This window comes from Morone saxatilis, unplaced genomic scaffold (genome assembly GCF_004916995.1).
Source record: "Morone saxatilis isolate NCDOM2014 unplaced genomic scaffold, NCSU_SB_2.0 Contig1, whole genome shotgun sequence".
NCBI classification, from domain to species: Eukaryota; Metazoa; Chordata; class Actinopteri; family Moronidae; genus Morone; species Morone saxatilis.
This window is the reverse complement of record NW_023339651.1, coordinates 14,733,601-14,750,705: the sequence shown is the minus strand read 5'-3', so window position 1 is coordinate 14,750,705 and position 17,105 is coordinate 14,733,601. Positions and strand designations below refer to the sequence as shown.

At 40.9% G+C, this 17,105-nt stretch overlaps 1 protein-coding gene across 2 annotated transcripts in view; it reads left to right on the top strand.

Annotated features, from left to right (window-relative positions):
* The window catches only part of rhbdf1b (rhomboid 5 homolog 1b (Drosophila)), a gene marked incomplete at its 3' end in the record, with an annotated part of 34,889 nt that overhangs the window by 7,395 nt on the left and 10,389 nt on the right, over positions 1-17,105 (top strand). Inside the window, 2 exon segments of one of the 2 annotated variants that reach the window (XM_035659353.1) lie at positions 13,552-13,693; positions 13,880-14,013. In XM_035659353.1, the coding sequence (XP_035515246.1) occupies positions 13,580-13,693; positions 13,880-14,013 (248 nt within the window). 2 annotated transcript variants of the gene reach the window in all.

Sequence of the window (17,105 nt, the reverse complement as noted above, 5' to 3'; positions counted from 1 at the left end):
TGGGGTCATAAAACCATAACAATGTGTTGAAATATGCCCAAATGCTAGATTATAGACAAGGTTTATTGCTGTTTTATTGTTAGAGAAAGATTGTCGTTTGGGGTAAACTATCGATAAAATAAACGCTTCCTGTCTCATGCTTCAAGTCATTTATGATATTTTCAATATTTAACTAAGACCACGATCGTTGCCAAACTTGAACAAAGTGCTGCCAACCACAAAAACCTTAATCATGCTTTAGTTTCCACAAGGACACTTCGTATTGCAATAACAGATTTTGAAGGGAAAACGGATTCAAAATACATTTTCAGTGAACATTTGGCATTATGTTGATGAGGAATGTAACGTGGGTGGCATTACATTTCTCATGTGATTTCTAGAAGACAGGGTTGTGGAGGGAGACTTTGCTCTGGCAACTTTCCTTGGATAAATAAGTGTGAGTGTTTTTTGAAATCAGGGTGTTTCCCTATGACTCATGGGCTGCAGTGTTCCTTATTATACAGATGTGGTCAACATGTGGTCAATCAACTCCCCTGCTGTTATCTTTTCTGCATTTTGGCCAAAAAGTGGTAGTTTGAGGGCGATAATGCCTGTAGTCAAAAAACATGACATTGTTGCTATACTGTTCACTTTTGATTTAGTCATGTTAGACTTCAGTAAAAACATTGGTAGTACTCATAAAGACTTTAAAAAGACTTGACCTCCATTATATAAGCCATAATTATAAGTTGAGTTTTCCCTGTTTTGTTACAAAAGTGTTTTGGAGTTCTGCCTTTTCAGTGTTCTTTGTGGATGTTTGGAAGTCAGTTTGTAGTTCTTGGCAGAACTGCTGCTAGAAGATTGTACATGGACTTCAACGTAGTACTTCTACGAAGTACTTTTCATTTTAGAGCACTGGTGTGTCTCGTGCATCTCTTGCATCAGTGCTTCATCCCAGGGGTAGAAGTCTACCTTATACGTACCCTGTGAGGTCCATTAAACTTCTGTTTGCACCTCTAATATAATCTATAACACCTGGTAAATCTCCTCAGGGCACTGGGGACTTGAGGACACTTTGGCCTCAATTACTCTACTGCATAAGAAGATAATGTTGAGAGGAGATAACTAAATACAGAGTGAAACTGTGGCAGCAAAATATTCCCAGAACACAAAGAAAACATGTAACAAAAAGGAAATATTTTCCCTTTTCACAACACCCAGTTAAAAAAAAAAGGACAGGAGAAAAGAGATAATTATTTTAATCAGTAGTAAGAATAGCACGCAGGTATGAACTTGCTTTTCCTCTTTTGTGTCACTGTCATTGATGGAGTTGTATCTGTCATTCTTCAGGAGGCCAGTCTTGTTTTGATTGAGCAACATGTGTACACAGAAACAAAAAAGAGTGAGAGAGACAAAGGATATGAAGCATATGAAATAGCAACGTAAAAAAACAGTTTGTGAGAAAATGGAGCTAACACACCTTCAGGCAGTTAATTGGAGGTAATCAGTGTTAGCAATTTAGAATGAACCTGGTTGCTTGGAAAGTCTTTGCTGTTTTTGGCCCGAATGGAACAATTTGCGGCTGCAATAGACCTTTCTCACAGCAGCCATTTTTACATGAAATAGTAGGGTAAACACAGTTGTTAGCAGTGATACCAATTCAGGTTTTATTCCATTCAGGTCAAACAGAGTCAGGGTGCTGCTGTTGTGCATGTTGGCTCACTGGAAAGGCTCTGCTACACTAAAATGGAACAGAGCATAAATTAGTATAATTAGTGACACCTGTGTTTACCCTACTATTTCATGTCAAAAATGGCTGCTGTGAAAAAGGGTCTATTTGTGCTAGTTCAAAGGCTCTTATTTAATAAGCAAAGTTAGAAAGCGTTTTTTACGTTAAGCTAACTGTTCTCACACTGCAGCTAATTTGGAGCACATATACTGAAATACAGAAGGGATTGTAGGACTGTATTATTGGTTTCTAAATCATTTTCATACAGATAATGCTGCATGTATGTCAGATGCCACATTTTATATCTCTATTACCTTTTGATCGCTGTTCCTCTGCCTCTCTCTCTTTGATTCCCTCACCTTCTCTCATCTTCATCCTGCAGTCTCTAGCGGCTTCTGTCACCAGGTACTACTTTATAAGAGACTCGACTGGCAGACGGGAACCAGACATCCTCTCTGCTGAGAAAAACTCTGCTCGGTCCTTACAAGTCCCTTACCCGGCGCAGGAGCTGAGAAACCATTATACTCTCTCCAGTGGCATTTTTGGCAGTTGAATGTGCCACGGGGTGTTGGAACAGTTGGAGTGATGAATGGCAATGCTGGCTTTTTCTTTAGGGAGTTTTTCCGTTAGTCATTTCTGCTGTATTGTCCCACAGCTGCCAGTGATTTCTTCTTTCTGAGAGGTAATAAATGAATGTGAAATGATTTTAGCCTAAGCTTTATTATTTTTGTTTCTTACTTTTTTCATTTTTTCAGAGAACTTAAAGCTGCTATAATCAGTAATATTGTATTAACAATGGATCAGACGACTGAGTGTAATGTGAAAGTGGTCGCTCAAACCCACAGGAAATTATGACCCGACCCGTTTTAGCATCTTTCGGTTCATTGTTTTGGTAGTTAGTTCAGTCTCACTGCTCTTATCACTGTTGTTTTCAGACACATCAGGCAGTTGTTTACAATAAAAAAACAGCCTAAAAGCCCACTGTGCCCTACCTGTCCTGCAGCAAACAGCAAGCAGACAAAGTTAGCAACTATCCGGTGAACATAGCAGAGCACTGAGCAGCTAAAGAGACAGATATTTCCCTTTTGGAGTTACATTCATCGGGACACAAACAGCACCCGAGTCTGTAAACTGTTTGCAAACAAGTTTAGCACATCAAATTGAAAGGTGAACATGTATACAGCTTGTTTCCACTGTCCCTATGTGGCCACAACAGCCAGTTAGCGCAGGTTTAAAGCTGCTGTTTAACAATCTGCAGAGCATTTTGTAGTTGCCGAGAAAAGTATCTGAAGATATGTCCGAGCCGCTTTCGCCACACACCGAAGGGAGGGTTACATGTTGTCTCTGCAGCTTCACCAAAACTAAACCTCCTCTTACGGCTCAGGTAAACGAATGCAGATGTTCGGTATGAATTAACAAGCACAAACATGCATGCGTATGCACACTTATGCACACATAGTCCTGCACTTTTTAACCATGCTGCAAGCCCACACAGTGAAACTATGCAAATGGGTGTCACATGTTGTTTAGACATGCATGCACGAGGTAGGCAACTGTTTTTTTTTTTAAAGTAAATGTGTCTCTTCCACATCCATCTTCCCTCCACGCAGTGTCAGGCTGTTTATTCTCTCGCTGCAATGGATTTCCTGTTGGGTTTTTTTTTTGCTCTTTGAGTTGGTGCAGCTTGTTTTTTTTTTTGTTTTTTTTTTACTCCTCCCTTTCTATCCCTTTGCTCCTTTCATCTACTCCCAATATAAAGTCTCTGCTTTTTTCATCTCTCTCCATCTGTTGTTATATTTTGCTCTTCTCTCTGCCTTGATACATACCAGGTCATCTGCAGAAGGAAGCAGGAGGCCACAGCTCATGTTAACACTGTGGTAGAACATTTCCAGCCCTAACGAAAGCATACAGAAGTTTTGAATATCTATATTCACCAGTGCTGACTGTCAACATTTGATGTGTTAGGACCGTTACAGGTGTCAGCAACAGTCGCCTTGAGGTTTTATTTGATAGCAAAACCTGAAAAGATCATGCTACTTTTTTGCGTTACTTCTCTTCCTGTGCAGACCGCTTTGTAAGAAATGTGTGGGTGTGAAGTGACGTGCAGCGGGTCGGGGGTTTGAATAATTTGAGATACAAAGCCACATGTCAATCTATGGTAGGAAACACTTAATAGCAGTAGCCCAGGCCAATCCTTTAATCATCTCCTAATGACTTCCACGGGAGTCATTTCTCACTGTGAGAAAGATCTGAGACTTTCTGATTATGAAAAAGCAGCAGTGGAGGAAGTTTTGGCTGTGGATTATAACTTTCTCTGCTTTTGCCCTTGTTTCACGTTGCCAATTAAATCTCTCCTGCTCAGACGGCTGAGTGGTAGAGTAGTGAAATGATTGGGCCTAGAGGCAGACATGGCATGTAGGGATGACCTCTGACCTGCTCTGATTGTCTGTGCTACTGTATATCTCTTAAGCAGCTTTTTTATGCTGTGCCCTTATTTATTAAGGACACAGCATTAATACTTATGTTTTAGGCATATGAGCTTTGGATTCAGCTCGCCCAAATTTTAAAAAGCATACAAATGATTATTTTCATTATGAGTTAATCTTACAGAGTGAATGATGATATACTCTATTACAACCAGCCTGACCTCCACAATCGTGGTTCTGATGTCTATCATGCTACAGTAGGCAGTGAGGTGAGGATGCAAGGCACTTGGGCTCTTAACAGGAATGTGAGGTATTTCCTACCTGCAGTGGAGCCACACAGTGAGGCAGGTTGGACACAGGTTGCAGAGCTAATTTATGCTGATTTATTATTCTAATTCTAGTACTTTGGTAGGGAAACCACAACAAGTTAGCAACCACAACTTGCACAATTACTGATCATTGCATAATGTTGCAGAGTAGTTGCCATGATTGCACAAGTGCCCTCAAGGTGAACCTATGTACCACACTCTGACCAACTATAATAGCATGCTATTCCAATTGGCTTGCAGCTTACATTTAGCATTTAAACATCAATAAAACCATCACATTCATATTCACTGTAAACAAATGATACCGCCAGTGAAAAGACCAGGTTGTATTTGAATTTGCTGGACTGTTATGGCACAGAAGAGAACGGGGTGAGGGCACTGTTTTCTACTGAAATGGATTCAAAGCTTTTGAGAGTTTCTCACAATGGCAGATGTTACAAGGATTGAAAGGCAGATGGAAAAAACACTTTGAAAGTGTTCATCCTCTTCAGTAAAGTGAATGAGAAAACCAAGCGCCACCAGGAAGTGGGTAGGGGATACAATGCTTCAAAGGCCTTTTTGTGCAAGGAGGTACGAGACTTTTCTGGGGAAATATGGACTTAATTCCAAGAAACACAAGCCGTGACAAAGATACTGGCTTATATGAAGCTATAAATCCCTCAATCAACATACCGAGGCGTCCCATTTGACGGTATGCACGTATAAAAATGCTACTTATACAGTAGGTTTCAGTAGCTGCTTCCTGTGTGTGTGGTTTTGTATGCGTCTAAGTGGGTAGGGACTTCTGTCAGCACCCCTGTGCACTGATGTGCGTCGGGTTAAGCAGCACAGTGGCTGATCGACTGATGAATTGCTCACTCTCGCATAATCTGTGGTAACAAGATGAAAGACAAACGCCACAAGACAGTCAAAGCAGCATTTAGAGAGATGGCTTTAACTCATTGTGACCCCAAGTGTGAGTCTTTCAGTAAATTATGGAGACTAACCAAGCTCTTTAGATTGGTGTTGGCTTTTTGAATTAGTGTTGTATCGTGTAGTCAGTGGTCACTTGTTATTTTGCTCAGTCTTACAATTCCCAAATCCCATTCTCAATTTCCGGGTATGGGTCCTGGCAAATAGAATTGAACATCAAATGCCTGATTGAATATGTCTGCATATGACTGCAGATATAGGAAGATTAGTGAGTTTGACTTTTCTCTGTAGATGATGTTTGAAAGATTACAGGAAACAGTTGATTATGTAAAAGGGTGATAATGTTTAGTCATGAAAACCGCAGGAAGTCAACATATCAAAGTAGAATTTGGATGCTCTGCGGATGCCATTTATCATTTATTGTTTTGCTCTCTTAGATGATGATTTTCGTGTTTCCGTGTTCCGTGGCAGATGTTTAATCATTTATTATTTGTTTGTATAGGTAGCAGCAGATTATACACACACACACACACACACACACACACACACACATACTCCAGCAGGACGCAAACAGAAAGGAAATGACCCACTGTGTTATGACTGTAACATCTGGCACAGAGGAGAGCCCAGAGCATACATGGTCCTGTGGTGGGGGGTTGAGGGTGAAAGCACACGCCATAACTCACAGTTAATCTGTGTCCTACTCATGCTTTGTTGCATCAGAGCAAACAGGATGATGGAGAAAAAATGGAGATGTACATTTTTTTTAGAAGCATGTAGAGGATTTCCATGAGAAAAAATATTTGTATGACAGATGATGACATATAATGTTCCTGCAAATCAGAAGCTTTAGATGTATTTCTTTATGCGTATTTTTTCTGCGTATTGGAAGTTGAAATATCTTAAAATTACAGATTTAAAGAAAGCAATAGTCTGACATTTAGGAAAATACCCTTCTTGCTGAGAGTTAGATGAGAGGATTGATACCACTCTTACGTCTGTTCTTAATATGAAGCTACAACTAGCAGCCGATTACCTTAGCATAGCATTAAAGCAACGGAGAAAAGCTAGCCTGCCTCTGTACAAACTTAAGAAATTGTGTCTAAAATGTAAAGCTCATTAAATGCATTGTATCTTGTTTGTTAAATATGTACACATTCTGAAGTGTAAAGGTCTGTAAATAGCAATATCCAGCTAAAGTTTGCTAAAATTTGCTAACATTAGCCTCTGTGAGCTACTGGTCATACAGGACCAAGTAAGGCTGTAAACGCATAATTCCCGAATGTATTGACTTGATTAACGGTGTGCTTAATTGTTCATGAATTCAATTTTTTTCTTTAAAAAGTTACATAATCTCACTTTAAACAAACAAGAAATTTGGCTTTGGCGTTGATAATTGGAAAACATATTTCTAACAAAATACGTTTTGAAGACATCACTTTGGGTAACTTATGCATGTGTGTTTAAAGGATTCAGTCAGATCCCATGACCACAACTTCTAAAAGCACCATCATGAAAAACTGCATATTAAACAGAAAGTTAAAATGGACCCAGTGGTGCTGTTGGGCAGGTTGTAGTGCCTATTAGAGCAGAACACTGGCAGTAATAAAGTTCAAACCTACCTGGACTGTTTGAGCATTAATCTGCCGCTGAGTCCCCAACCAATTAACTTGGACGTGCACTGGTAATTGTCAGTTTTACAGCAGCAAGTATCTGGCTTACGTAGAGTCTGCACAAAAGCAGCCAAAGTGAACAAGGTTATTTTGACTTTCTCTGGCTCATATACACTGTAAATCCTAACAACATATCCTAATATAAGAAGTAAGCTAAAATAAACTTAATCCTCCAAAAAAGGTCCAAAGAAATCACTCATTCTCATGAAGTAAACCCAACTCCAAAATTAATTAAGTAATGACTGACTGTTTTAAAGGCTTTTCAATTTGTTTAAAGTATTCCATTGACCCATTTTTTTAAAGTTCACTTTATATCCTTACAAAAAGGTAAGGCCCAAAGCCCCCAAATTAATTGGCTACCATTTTGATAATCAATTAATTATAAATTGTTTTTTTATCAGCTGTTATGGTAATGTAATGATTTGCTTGGAAGAATACTGAGCAAATTTAATTTAAGTGCATATGAGTGTAACATACTTACTAGTTTTAAGTTCAATTAACTGTATAAAATTGGTACAATTTACCAAGTAGCCTTAACAATAAATACTTGAGTTACTCAGTTCAAATATTTTTTTATGCTTACATTTTTGGGTTAAAGATAGGGTTAGGGTTAGCTTAGTTAGTATTACTTAGGGTAAGTAATACATTTAAACGGTTTAAGGCAATCAGTTTCCTCAAACTATTTGAGTTAAACTAAGTCAATCAGGTTTTACAGTGTGGGGCCAAGATAGGCTTTTCAATAATGAACAGCTGTTGTTGCTTGAAAATTCAATGTACGTAAAGCTGAAACAAGCAAGTAATTCAACAACAACCGTTTGGTAATGCAGAAAGTTTACTTGGCTGCAGAGAAAGTGATTTGCAGAAATCTGAAAGGCCCCGTTTGGAAATACCAAACCACAGCAAAAACCACAACAGAAGCTCATAGAGCTTTTGTGACTGACTAGCACTGTTAGAAGTTAGCTCACCAGCTACAGTTGTTCACCAACTAGTCCTGTGAGTTTTCACAACGTCACCAAAAGCAAATAATATGCAAAGATGCACTGTTTCATTTCACCGTGCCACTTTCTGGTGTGCCGTTACACTGAAATGGTTTGATTTATTTATGCACTACAAAATAATATAGCTAGCAGCTAGCTTGCAACCAAAATATTTATACTACCTACTACCATACTACCATGAAAAAATTAAAAAACTTTGATTTGTCAGTCATTATTCTGGCAGTACACGAGAGAGGTTTAGAGAATAAAAGGACAGAGAGAGCAGAGATTAGGTTTTGGACTGCTTAACATAAAGGTCCATTGAATATTAAAGCTTAATGACATGCAATCACAATGAGTTTCCATGCCACAGTGACTGGGTGCCTCCGCCTCAAAGACCCAGAATCAAGAAGCAGGACAAGTCTTGCTTGGGTGCAGAGGGGATGCTTTTTTTGTGTCTCAGCACGTCAGGAAATGTCACCCTAAAAGCAACCAATTACAGCGCTGTTCTGCTGCAGTCCCCTATAGGGCACAAAACGTCCACATTTCCTGTAATACTTCTCAAAAACAGTTTTCACATGACATTATTGGTGGTGTGAATGAAACAGATATAGATGGATAATCTAGATCGAAATCTTGTCCGCTTGGTCAGTTGAGAAATTGACTTGCAAATAAAATGAGGATTTGTTTTGGACCTTTAAGCTGACTGAATCTTACATGTTTGCTGCCTCCTCCTGATATAACTCTGAGAGGATAAGGGGAGGAAGTACTCAAGCTGTGAGCTTTAAACATGTGCATGACAACTAGACTGATAAATCCCAACCCGAGTAAAAAATACATTTCTTAGATGTTAAAGCTGGGTAGTCGACTCCCAATGAGATAATTTTGTGATCACAGTTACACTCACTTCCGCTCTGAGAATGAATACCTTGGTATCAGAGAAACCACTTCCTGCTGGGTGCTGATGACACCAGCAATATCTTCGTCCAATCGGGGGTCAGTATGAGCCTCTGTGGCATGACAGCAGGGCGATGTCATGTGGTGTAAAGCGCAGGGATTACAGCCCCTAATCTGCCTGTCGTGAAAACCTAACTAGAGAAAAAAAGAGAGAGATCATGATCACGGAGTAACAAATGGCGGATGTCTGAGACAAGATGACAAAAAGAGGAGATTGATTTCGGACCAGACGGCATCTCTTCTTTAGCCGTATGGAGAACTACAAAAACCTGACGTGTGAGACTGAAGCAAGGGCTGTCAAGTGAGTTTATACACTCTATTGATGTGAATATGTATACTTTGTGCATATTCATAGTTTGTCTAAGTACATCCGAGTGTGTCTGTGCTCCTGTCAGCATGCAGACAAACACACACTGGATCACCACCGCAGAATAAGCAAAGGATGTGGTTATGGATTGTTCTGGTGGAGGTTTCTATTTGCAGGGGTGTGTTTATCCTCTGTGACCGTAAGGGAACGCGCAGGCTTCCACATGTGACCACAGAGAGACCAAAACACTGACATGGCCAGCAGAGAGGCAAAAGGAATTAAAGTCAACTTTGTGTTAGCTGCCTTTAAAGGTCAGTCTACATGTGTAAAATAAAGACCGTGGATCAACAGTGTATCAGTGTAATGCAATTCTGCGTCTCTTCACAAGGTGTTTGTTTAATCAGGGCTCAGAGTTTAAAGCCACTCTGTCTACTTTTGTAAAAGCTGATCTTAAGCAAGTATAATATTTACCATGCTCACCATTTTAGTTTAGTGTCTTAGCATGTCAAATTTGGATAATTATTACAATACACAAAGTCCGAACAAACTGAAGTAGAGGACAACACAAAATGTTGGCTATAATGAGGATGCTAGAGGAAGAGTTAAAGGTGGGGTCAGTTATTCTGGAGAAAGATCGTTTGATTGTTGAGTCTCATTCCTGGGTCATAAAATACAGATGCTTGGCAACCCAAAGTGTTGGCGACCACCAAAGTTATTACAATTCTATACTAAATTTCATGGCAACCCATCTAATAGTTGTCAAGTAGTTTCAAGACAAATTTGTAACTGATATGGTGGCGCAAGAGTAATCAACAACAAACAATACGTTTCCAAAGCGGTTGATAGACCAGCTAATATCGCTAGCGTTGCTAAAACTGAGACCGTCCTGGTGAAAATTAGTTTGATCTTTGTGTTGCTGATTTGTCTTTTTTGATATCTTGAGGTTTTTGATTTGGCTAAAGTTTATGCTACACATAAAGTTTAGTATTGAGGTTAACTTGACTATGATTTAAACACCTTTTAACTCCCTATATTGAGGAATTACACCTGTTATATGTAGAAACTGATGAAAGGCAGAAAGCTCAAAACACTTTGGTCCAGTATTGCACTGATGTTAAGGAATCCTACAGTGTTAGACACTGTAGAAGAGAGAAATACAAACATCCACACCTCCAGTAACCTCAGTAGATCAGTATGTGATGGAACAAGCTGTGATGTGTTTGACAGTTTTGTTAAACTAAATGGAAACACGTGCCCAGATCGTGCTCTCGATGCTCTATTACTCCCTTCCATAGCTGAGCAATATCACTTTTTATATGTCCTAACACCCACCTTTTACTAAGACTGAGAGTCACAAGTTCACACCCGTTCTGTAGGCATTGCTGCAGAGCCACCTGGGACATGTAGGAGCTCACTATTTAAATTTGCCTGAGAGCAGGTACACTGGAAAAGAAAATGATACCATTTAGTGCAAAATAAGCATCCAAACTGATTGTATTTGACAAGTAAGAGTATCCAAAGTGAGATCTTTCCCTTAAGGACGTAGTGCAAGTGTGTGGGTCGACGTTTGGAATCGAGAAGTCCTCCAGCTGCCGGTGTTGAATGTCTTTCAGCTCATCAGACTGGCCAAAGGTTTAAATGTCGGCTCCAGCACCACGTACGATGGAGGAAATTATTGTTCAGCTGATGGCTTTATGGCAAAAGAGGAGAGGCTGTAATTTCACTCACAGCAGTGAATCAAAGCATGATTCACAGCTGAGATCTACAGGAGCTCCTCGTTGGTGGTCGCTCAATGCATCTCAGACCAGATGCAGATGTCCTATTATCCAGTAATAGCCATTCCACTCCTGCTCAATGACTTCCCCTTGGCCCAAGAGACATGTTTTCACATTAAATATCATTTTAGTAAAAGTGAACGGGGTGAATGAATTTGTAAGAGACCAAGTGTGTAGGCAGATAGAGAGAAACAGACCTGCTATAAAACTACCTTAAGTTTCTTCCATTTTGAGTCCAAGAGATAGAATATGCTGAATTAACTATGTTCATTATTTGTCCTGGAGCCTAAACTGACTGAGGTAGATTGATTATCAGTCAATATTAGCCTATTGTTGACTGGTTATTAATGGTAAACAGCAGTACAGAGAAACAAATATATAGAGGTAATTTAGAAATACTGTCTCCATTACAAATGCTGTCCATTGTAGAGCACTGCCAAGTTCATATGTGTTGATGTTTTTAAAAAAAGTATTGGTATAGTATATTTTGTTATCAGGTTTTTAATTCTTTTTTTCAAGTTGTATGTGTGTAGCGTGAAGGGACGGCAGACTTTCACTTCGTTGTGCAACCTTGTGTCGATCCTTGTATTGTTATTGGCCTGAAAAATTCAATGTGGGCTCTGTGTTGGTGGCCGGGGGTGAATTTGTGGTGGTGAATTCCAAAGCCTCAGCGCTTTATGCTATTAAGTGAAGAGCTATTCAGTCATGATGAAGTGCTTTTGTTACTGCGTGGCACCGGTGACACAGTAAGCAGCAGAAAGGTTCTGAGTCGGTGCTTCACCTGACGAGCTCAGCACCTTTAAAACGCACAAGTCAACGGGAAAGGAAGCGATCATTGTTTGTGTCGACACTTCGTACCACCACTACAAAAACTGCCTCACTGGCTTTCATAGAGACGGAGAGATGTCTCATTGACTTCCACTGAAAGAGTTAAGCAGGAAAACCCCTTTCACTTTCCAAATGCCTTACTTAACCCATAAACCCATTAACCAGCAACAACAGGATAAGTGGAGGCTTTGGCATACTGTTCTGTGGCTTTCCCTCTGTTTGTGTAGCTCAGTTCGATCTATCAAGCTCTCTCTGTCTGACTGTGTCTGCTAGGTGGCCCGCTACACGCAGACCACTGATCCTTTTATGAAAAACACACTCAACAGCAAGTAATAGCATCCCTTTCTGTTCTGCCTGTCCCCATTCACTGAGGGCACATGTGCCTGTCTGAGGATAGGAGGGGAGCCTTACCCATGAGAAGCCGAGCGCCATCTTGTGGTGGTGAAGCATGGCTGCACTACTGGCCTCCCAAAACACTACTATATTGTCTGCCCTGCACAGGCTCCAGTGGCGCAATCGGTCAGCGCGCGGTACTTATAAGACAGTAACCTGCCAGGAGTGATGCCGAGGTTTGTGCATTCGAGCCTCACCTGGAGCAGCGAAGTTTTAACGTGGGCTCTCACAGGAAAAGGTCTAACAACTTGACATCAGTGGGAATGAGATTATCTGTGAGATTATTCTGCAGTAATCAGAGCAGACCATTTGTCATTGTTAAATTTACACATTGTGAAATTATCAGCTCTTTCAAAAAAGACATTTTTGTGATGACACCACGTTAAAATATAAAGACATGTTCTTTTTATTGGGGCAAAGCCCATTTGGCTCAGTCCTCTTCTGATTTGTAACAGCTAGTAAGATCACTGCTTCATTCCTGTTGACATGTCAGAGCATCAACTATTAGTTTTACTATTCAGGTGTACATAAAGATATTTTATATAATCTAGTGGCCACCTGGTAGACAGGTATGAGATTCATTGAGAATTAAACTCACAATAAAAACACAACAAACATTGCATTTAAACAACAGTAACAAACAATGAAACTTGTTAAATTGGGGTTAGGACCAACAATTGGTATATTAATATATAAAAAATTAGAGATTAGATGAGAAAAGGGGAATACAAAAAGACTTTTACCATTCAGCAAAATACACTATAACATGGAAGAACTGGATATCACCTAGTCCATTAAGTTTAATCAGGCAATAGAAAGTGCCTGGATAGCTCACTTGCTCCCGCTTGTGCCCTATGTACCAAGGTTGAGTCCTTGATGCAGTGGCCATGGGTTCGACTCTGACCTGTGGCCCTTTGCTGCGTGTTTTCCTGTCACTATTGATTGAAAAATATATTAAAGAAAGACAAGCTTAGCGTCTATGGTGTCACACTTTTTTGGAGAAGATGCTGAGGGCGGCTGGCAGACTAGTAATTAGGATGAAGCTGTTCCAGGCATTTGCCTCCACGCTGTATCTGTCTGAGCCCAGACCATGCAGAGACATGGATTACTGGTGATTTTGTGCACACTCTGTCCAGTGTCTGTAATTACTCAACAGAACTGGTGTGTTTTGCTTTTGGGCTTTTGACGACATGTGTTTGTGAACATACTGTATTTTGACTGCGTGCGCTGTCCCACAAACCCATTTCCTTTGGTTGTGTCCTCCAGCTGGCAGGCGTAGGGAGAGCTAGTAAGCATGGATGAGCCGGGCAGCAGGAACAGCAGCCTGCAGAGGAAAAAGCCTCCATGGCTCAAGCTGGACATCCCAACCATCCAGCTGACGCCTGACGACGCGCCCGCACTCACACAGGTAGAAACACAAGAGTCAGATACAAGTCAGAATAGTAAAACTGTAGTCACAGCAGTTTAGACGAGTTGAGGAACTACTAGAACTGTAACTAAAGTGTGTTAGACTTTTACAGAGCTTGTACTTGTTTGTTTCACATTCACATACTAAGGCATCATCTGTTTGTGTGTGTGTGTGTGTGTGTTACAGCCAGTAAAGCGCCTGCGCAGTGTCAGCATGCCAGGGGAAAACCCTCAGACCTGCATCGCTGCCTTGGAAACTTCCAACAACTACCTCAGACCTCCTCTGGAGAGATTGCCCTCCTTCACACAGTCCATCAAAAGGTTAGACACACACAAATAGAGATGGATTCATAAGAGGTTCTTCTTTCTCTTCTTTCCTCTGCTGATTTTTTTCTAGCTGTTAATTATCTTCAGCATGCCTTATGCTCTCTAATTCTAATAACTTTTCTCTGCTAATAACTCTTGAGCAAAACTAATTAAAGCTGCAGCCTCCTTACTGATTAACACAAACTAATCTTACTTTTTCTCTTTCTTCTGTTTTTCTTTTTTTTTCTTCTTCTCTCTTGTCCTCCCTTTGCCTTATTTACCATCCGCTTTTCCCCCGTTGCCTCCCTGTCCTCTTCTCTACATGCTGCTCTGTGTTTTAAGTGAGAAAAGGGTGCGCTTTGAGCGGGTCAACACAGTTCCTCCAAAGGGCCAGAGGGGCCCCAGGAGGGCGTCAACCGTCCGAAGGCGGTCCTGCATCCCAAAAATACTGACCCGGCGGCGTTCATCTATACCCAAACAGATCATCAGGTACAGGAGAGGTGGAGGAGGGAGGTGATAACAGCGGTTTGAAGGTGTTAGAAGTGGACTTTCTTTAAACTTGTGTGTATAAGCTAATCCACAAGACATCTGGAATATTTTAAGAGATCCTTAATAGAAGACAGACTCATTTTATCACAAGACTAGAAACAGAGAAAAATTGAAATGAACTATCTAGAGAATGATACACAAGGCAGGTTGAGGAAAAATGAATACACCCAAACTATACTATTGTTGTTTTACAAAACTTTTTTGCTCTTGATGTCTGTGTTGACTGAGTTTTACACAAAGGTCCTGTTAGCCCTCTGTAGTCTCTTTATGCCACAGATGTGACGCTTTGAACAATGTCTGTGACACATGAAGGCTCTCGCACACACACATTGTATCAGTGTCAGTCCAGGTGGCACACACAAGACCACATGGTTTGAGGCAGACAAAATAATACAATTACTCATACAGACTATCTATGTGCCTCACACAGCATGTGGACCACATCAAAGCGGCTCCTCACGCAGCGCTAAATTGAATGTAAATGTTTGAACACGGAGCCAAGACTAAAACCTTGAGCCACTGTCTTCAAAAGAGCGTCTTAATGTCTTAACTTTATCATGCCGAGGTTTACTAGCCTTGTATGTGTATGTGGGTGATAAACAGAATTAGTGCGTTTGATGTTTAGGAGAGAATTAATGGGATTGAAGGGCAGTTTGTGTGTGTGTGTGTACATGAATTGTTGGAGGTTAACTGAGGTACCTCCTCAGAAGAGTGCATGAATACAGGATAAATCTTTAGTCTACAAACAAAGTGTATGTCAGTGTGATTTGCTGCTTCTGGCTTGTACGGCAACTGCGGGGGAGGACACCCTGATGTTTGTTGATCTGCAGGACAACAGAGGAAAATCTCGTTGAGTCATTTTTCATGTAACCAGTAATTTGAACAGATCGGCTCATACATAATAATTTATCTCAGTCACACTGCTCGCAATGATAGGTGTTTGAACTGAACTTCACACGCTCAATTGAACATCTTTTGACTGCTGACACGAATACATTGCTGCAAAGAAAGGTGGGGTTCCAGCTAAACCTTTGTGGTTCTACCACTCCAGTGTGTGAATGTGTATGTGTATGTCATGTCCAGGCATGTCCCAGTGCCCTCCCTCAGTCTCTCCTCCCTCCTAATGTGTATGATGTCCCATATCTCCCTCCTTCTAATCTCCCGTTTCCTGTGGAGTGAGAGAGAGAGAGAAGGGACCTCATTGATAGAGATCGTTGGGGCTCTGGAAGGGGGAAATATTCAGGTTGACATGGACCAGAGCTGCTGTCTTCTTTGCCCAGTAGGTCACATCCTTATACGCAAACTCTCGAGGAGGGATACTGGGAGGCCTGCCAGCCTCTGACACATTCACAAACTCTCTCACACATACACAGTCATATGGAAACTAGTGTTGTGTGCTGGAGACACAAGGTCAGAAAATTTAAGAGCCTCCTGCTCGTCAGTGCTCCGAATGAGCAAGTCCAGCTGGTGGAAGACTGGAAGTCCTCTGTGGATCTCTTTACATCAAGGCGAGATCAGAATCCCGGCCGACGAGATCATCGTCCTCTAACCTTTGATTAACCAGGAGCTCGCTGAGCGGGACAGGGATGTTACACACAGTCTGGACATGATGTAGCGATCATCTTCTTTTTGCCTTACAGTCGAGTGTTACAAGGCACTGCTGGCCTGGATATCGGGAAATCCCCTTATGGAACACTACATGTGTGATCTGCGGCGGATCAGTTTGCATTCAGCGGATCAGGGTTTAGTACTGGTCAGGGGGTAAGCGGGGACAGTATGTTAGTGATGTTGGTGATGGACGCTATACAGCTCCACAGTCCCTGCCCCCATCAGGTATGACCCAAACCCTGAACCCCTCCTGGAGCACACTGGACAGGTGAGTGTGCTGTGGTTGTGCAGAATGGGGCAAACCAAGGCAGAAGATCCTGAACAAATATGTTGATCTGAGTCAGCTCGAGGCACTTTGGTCAGAGGATGGAATTGCTGAATAAAGCCTTTGTATTAAATTTATTGTGGAGGGATTAAGGTTATTTTCTTCATAATAAAACATAAGATTTAGCTGAGACTGGGAGCTTATATTTTAATAGCCTTGAGCCTTATGTTTTTACTGAACTTGTGATTGCTAACATCTACATGTAACACATGTGATATTGCTATGTTTTTATTTTTGCATTCAGGAAGGTAATAATCAGATACTTAAAGGAATAGTTTGACATTTTGGGGATACCCGTATTTGTTTGCTTACCAACAGTTAGGAGAGAAGACCGTGAAGAAATCTGCTTACCAGCAGCTGTAAATTTGACGTGTTACAACTTGTTTATTTATACAAAAAGTGATGACAGGCTTATTTTCTTCAATTTCAATGGGGCCAGCTGCCTGGCTGAGAGCTATCAGTCTTCTCAAGTAGCAATACCACTGTATAGACATACTCTAAAAATGATAGTCCTGTACATACTGGCATTGACAGTATTAGCAGAGCAGCAAAATGTACTTAAATGATCAAAAGTAAAAGTACTTATCCCGTTATTGTCCTAAACTGTATGATAAGGCATTAACAT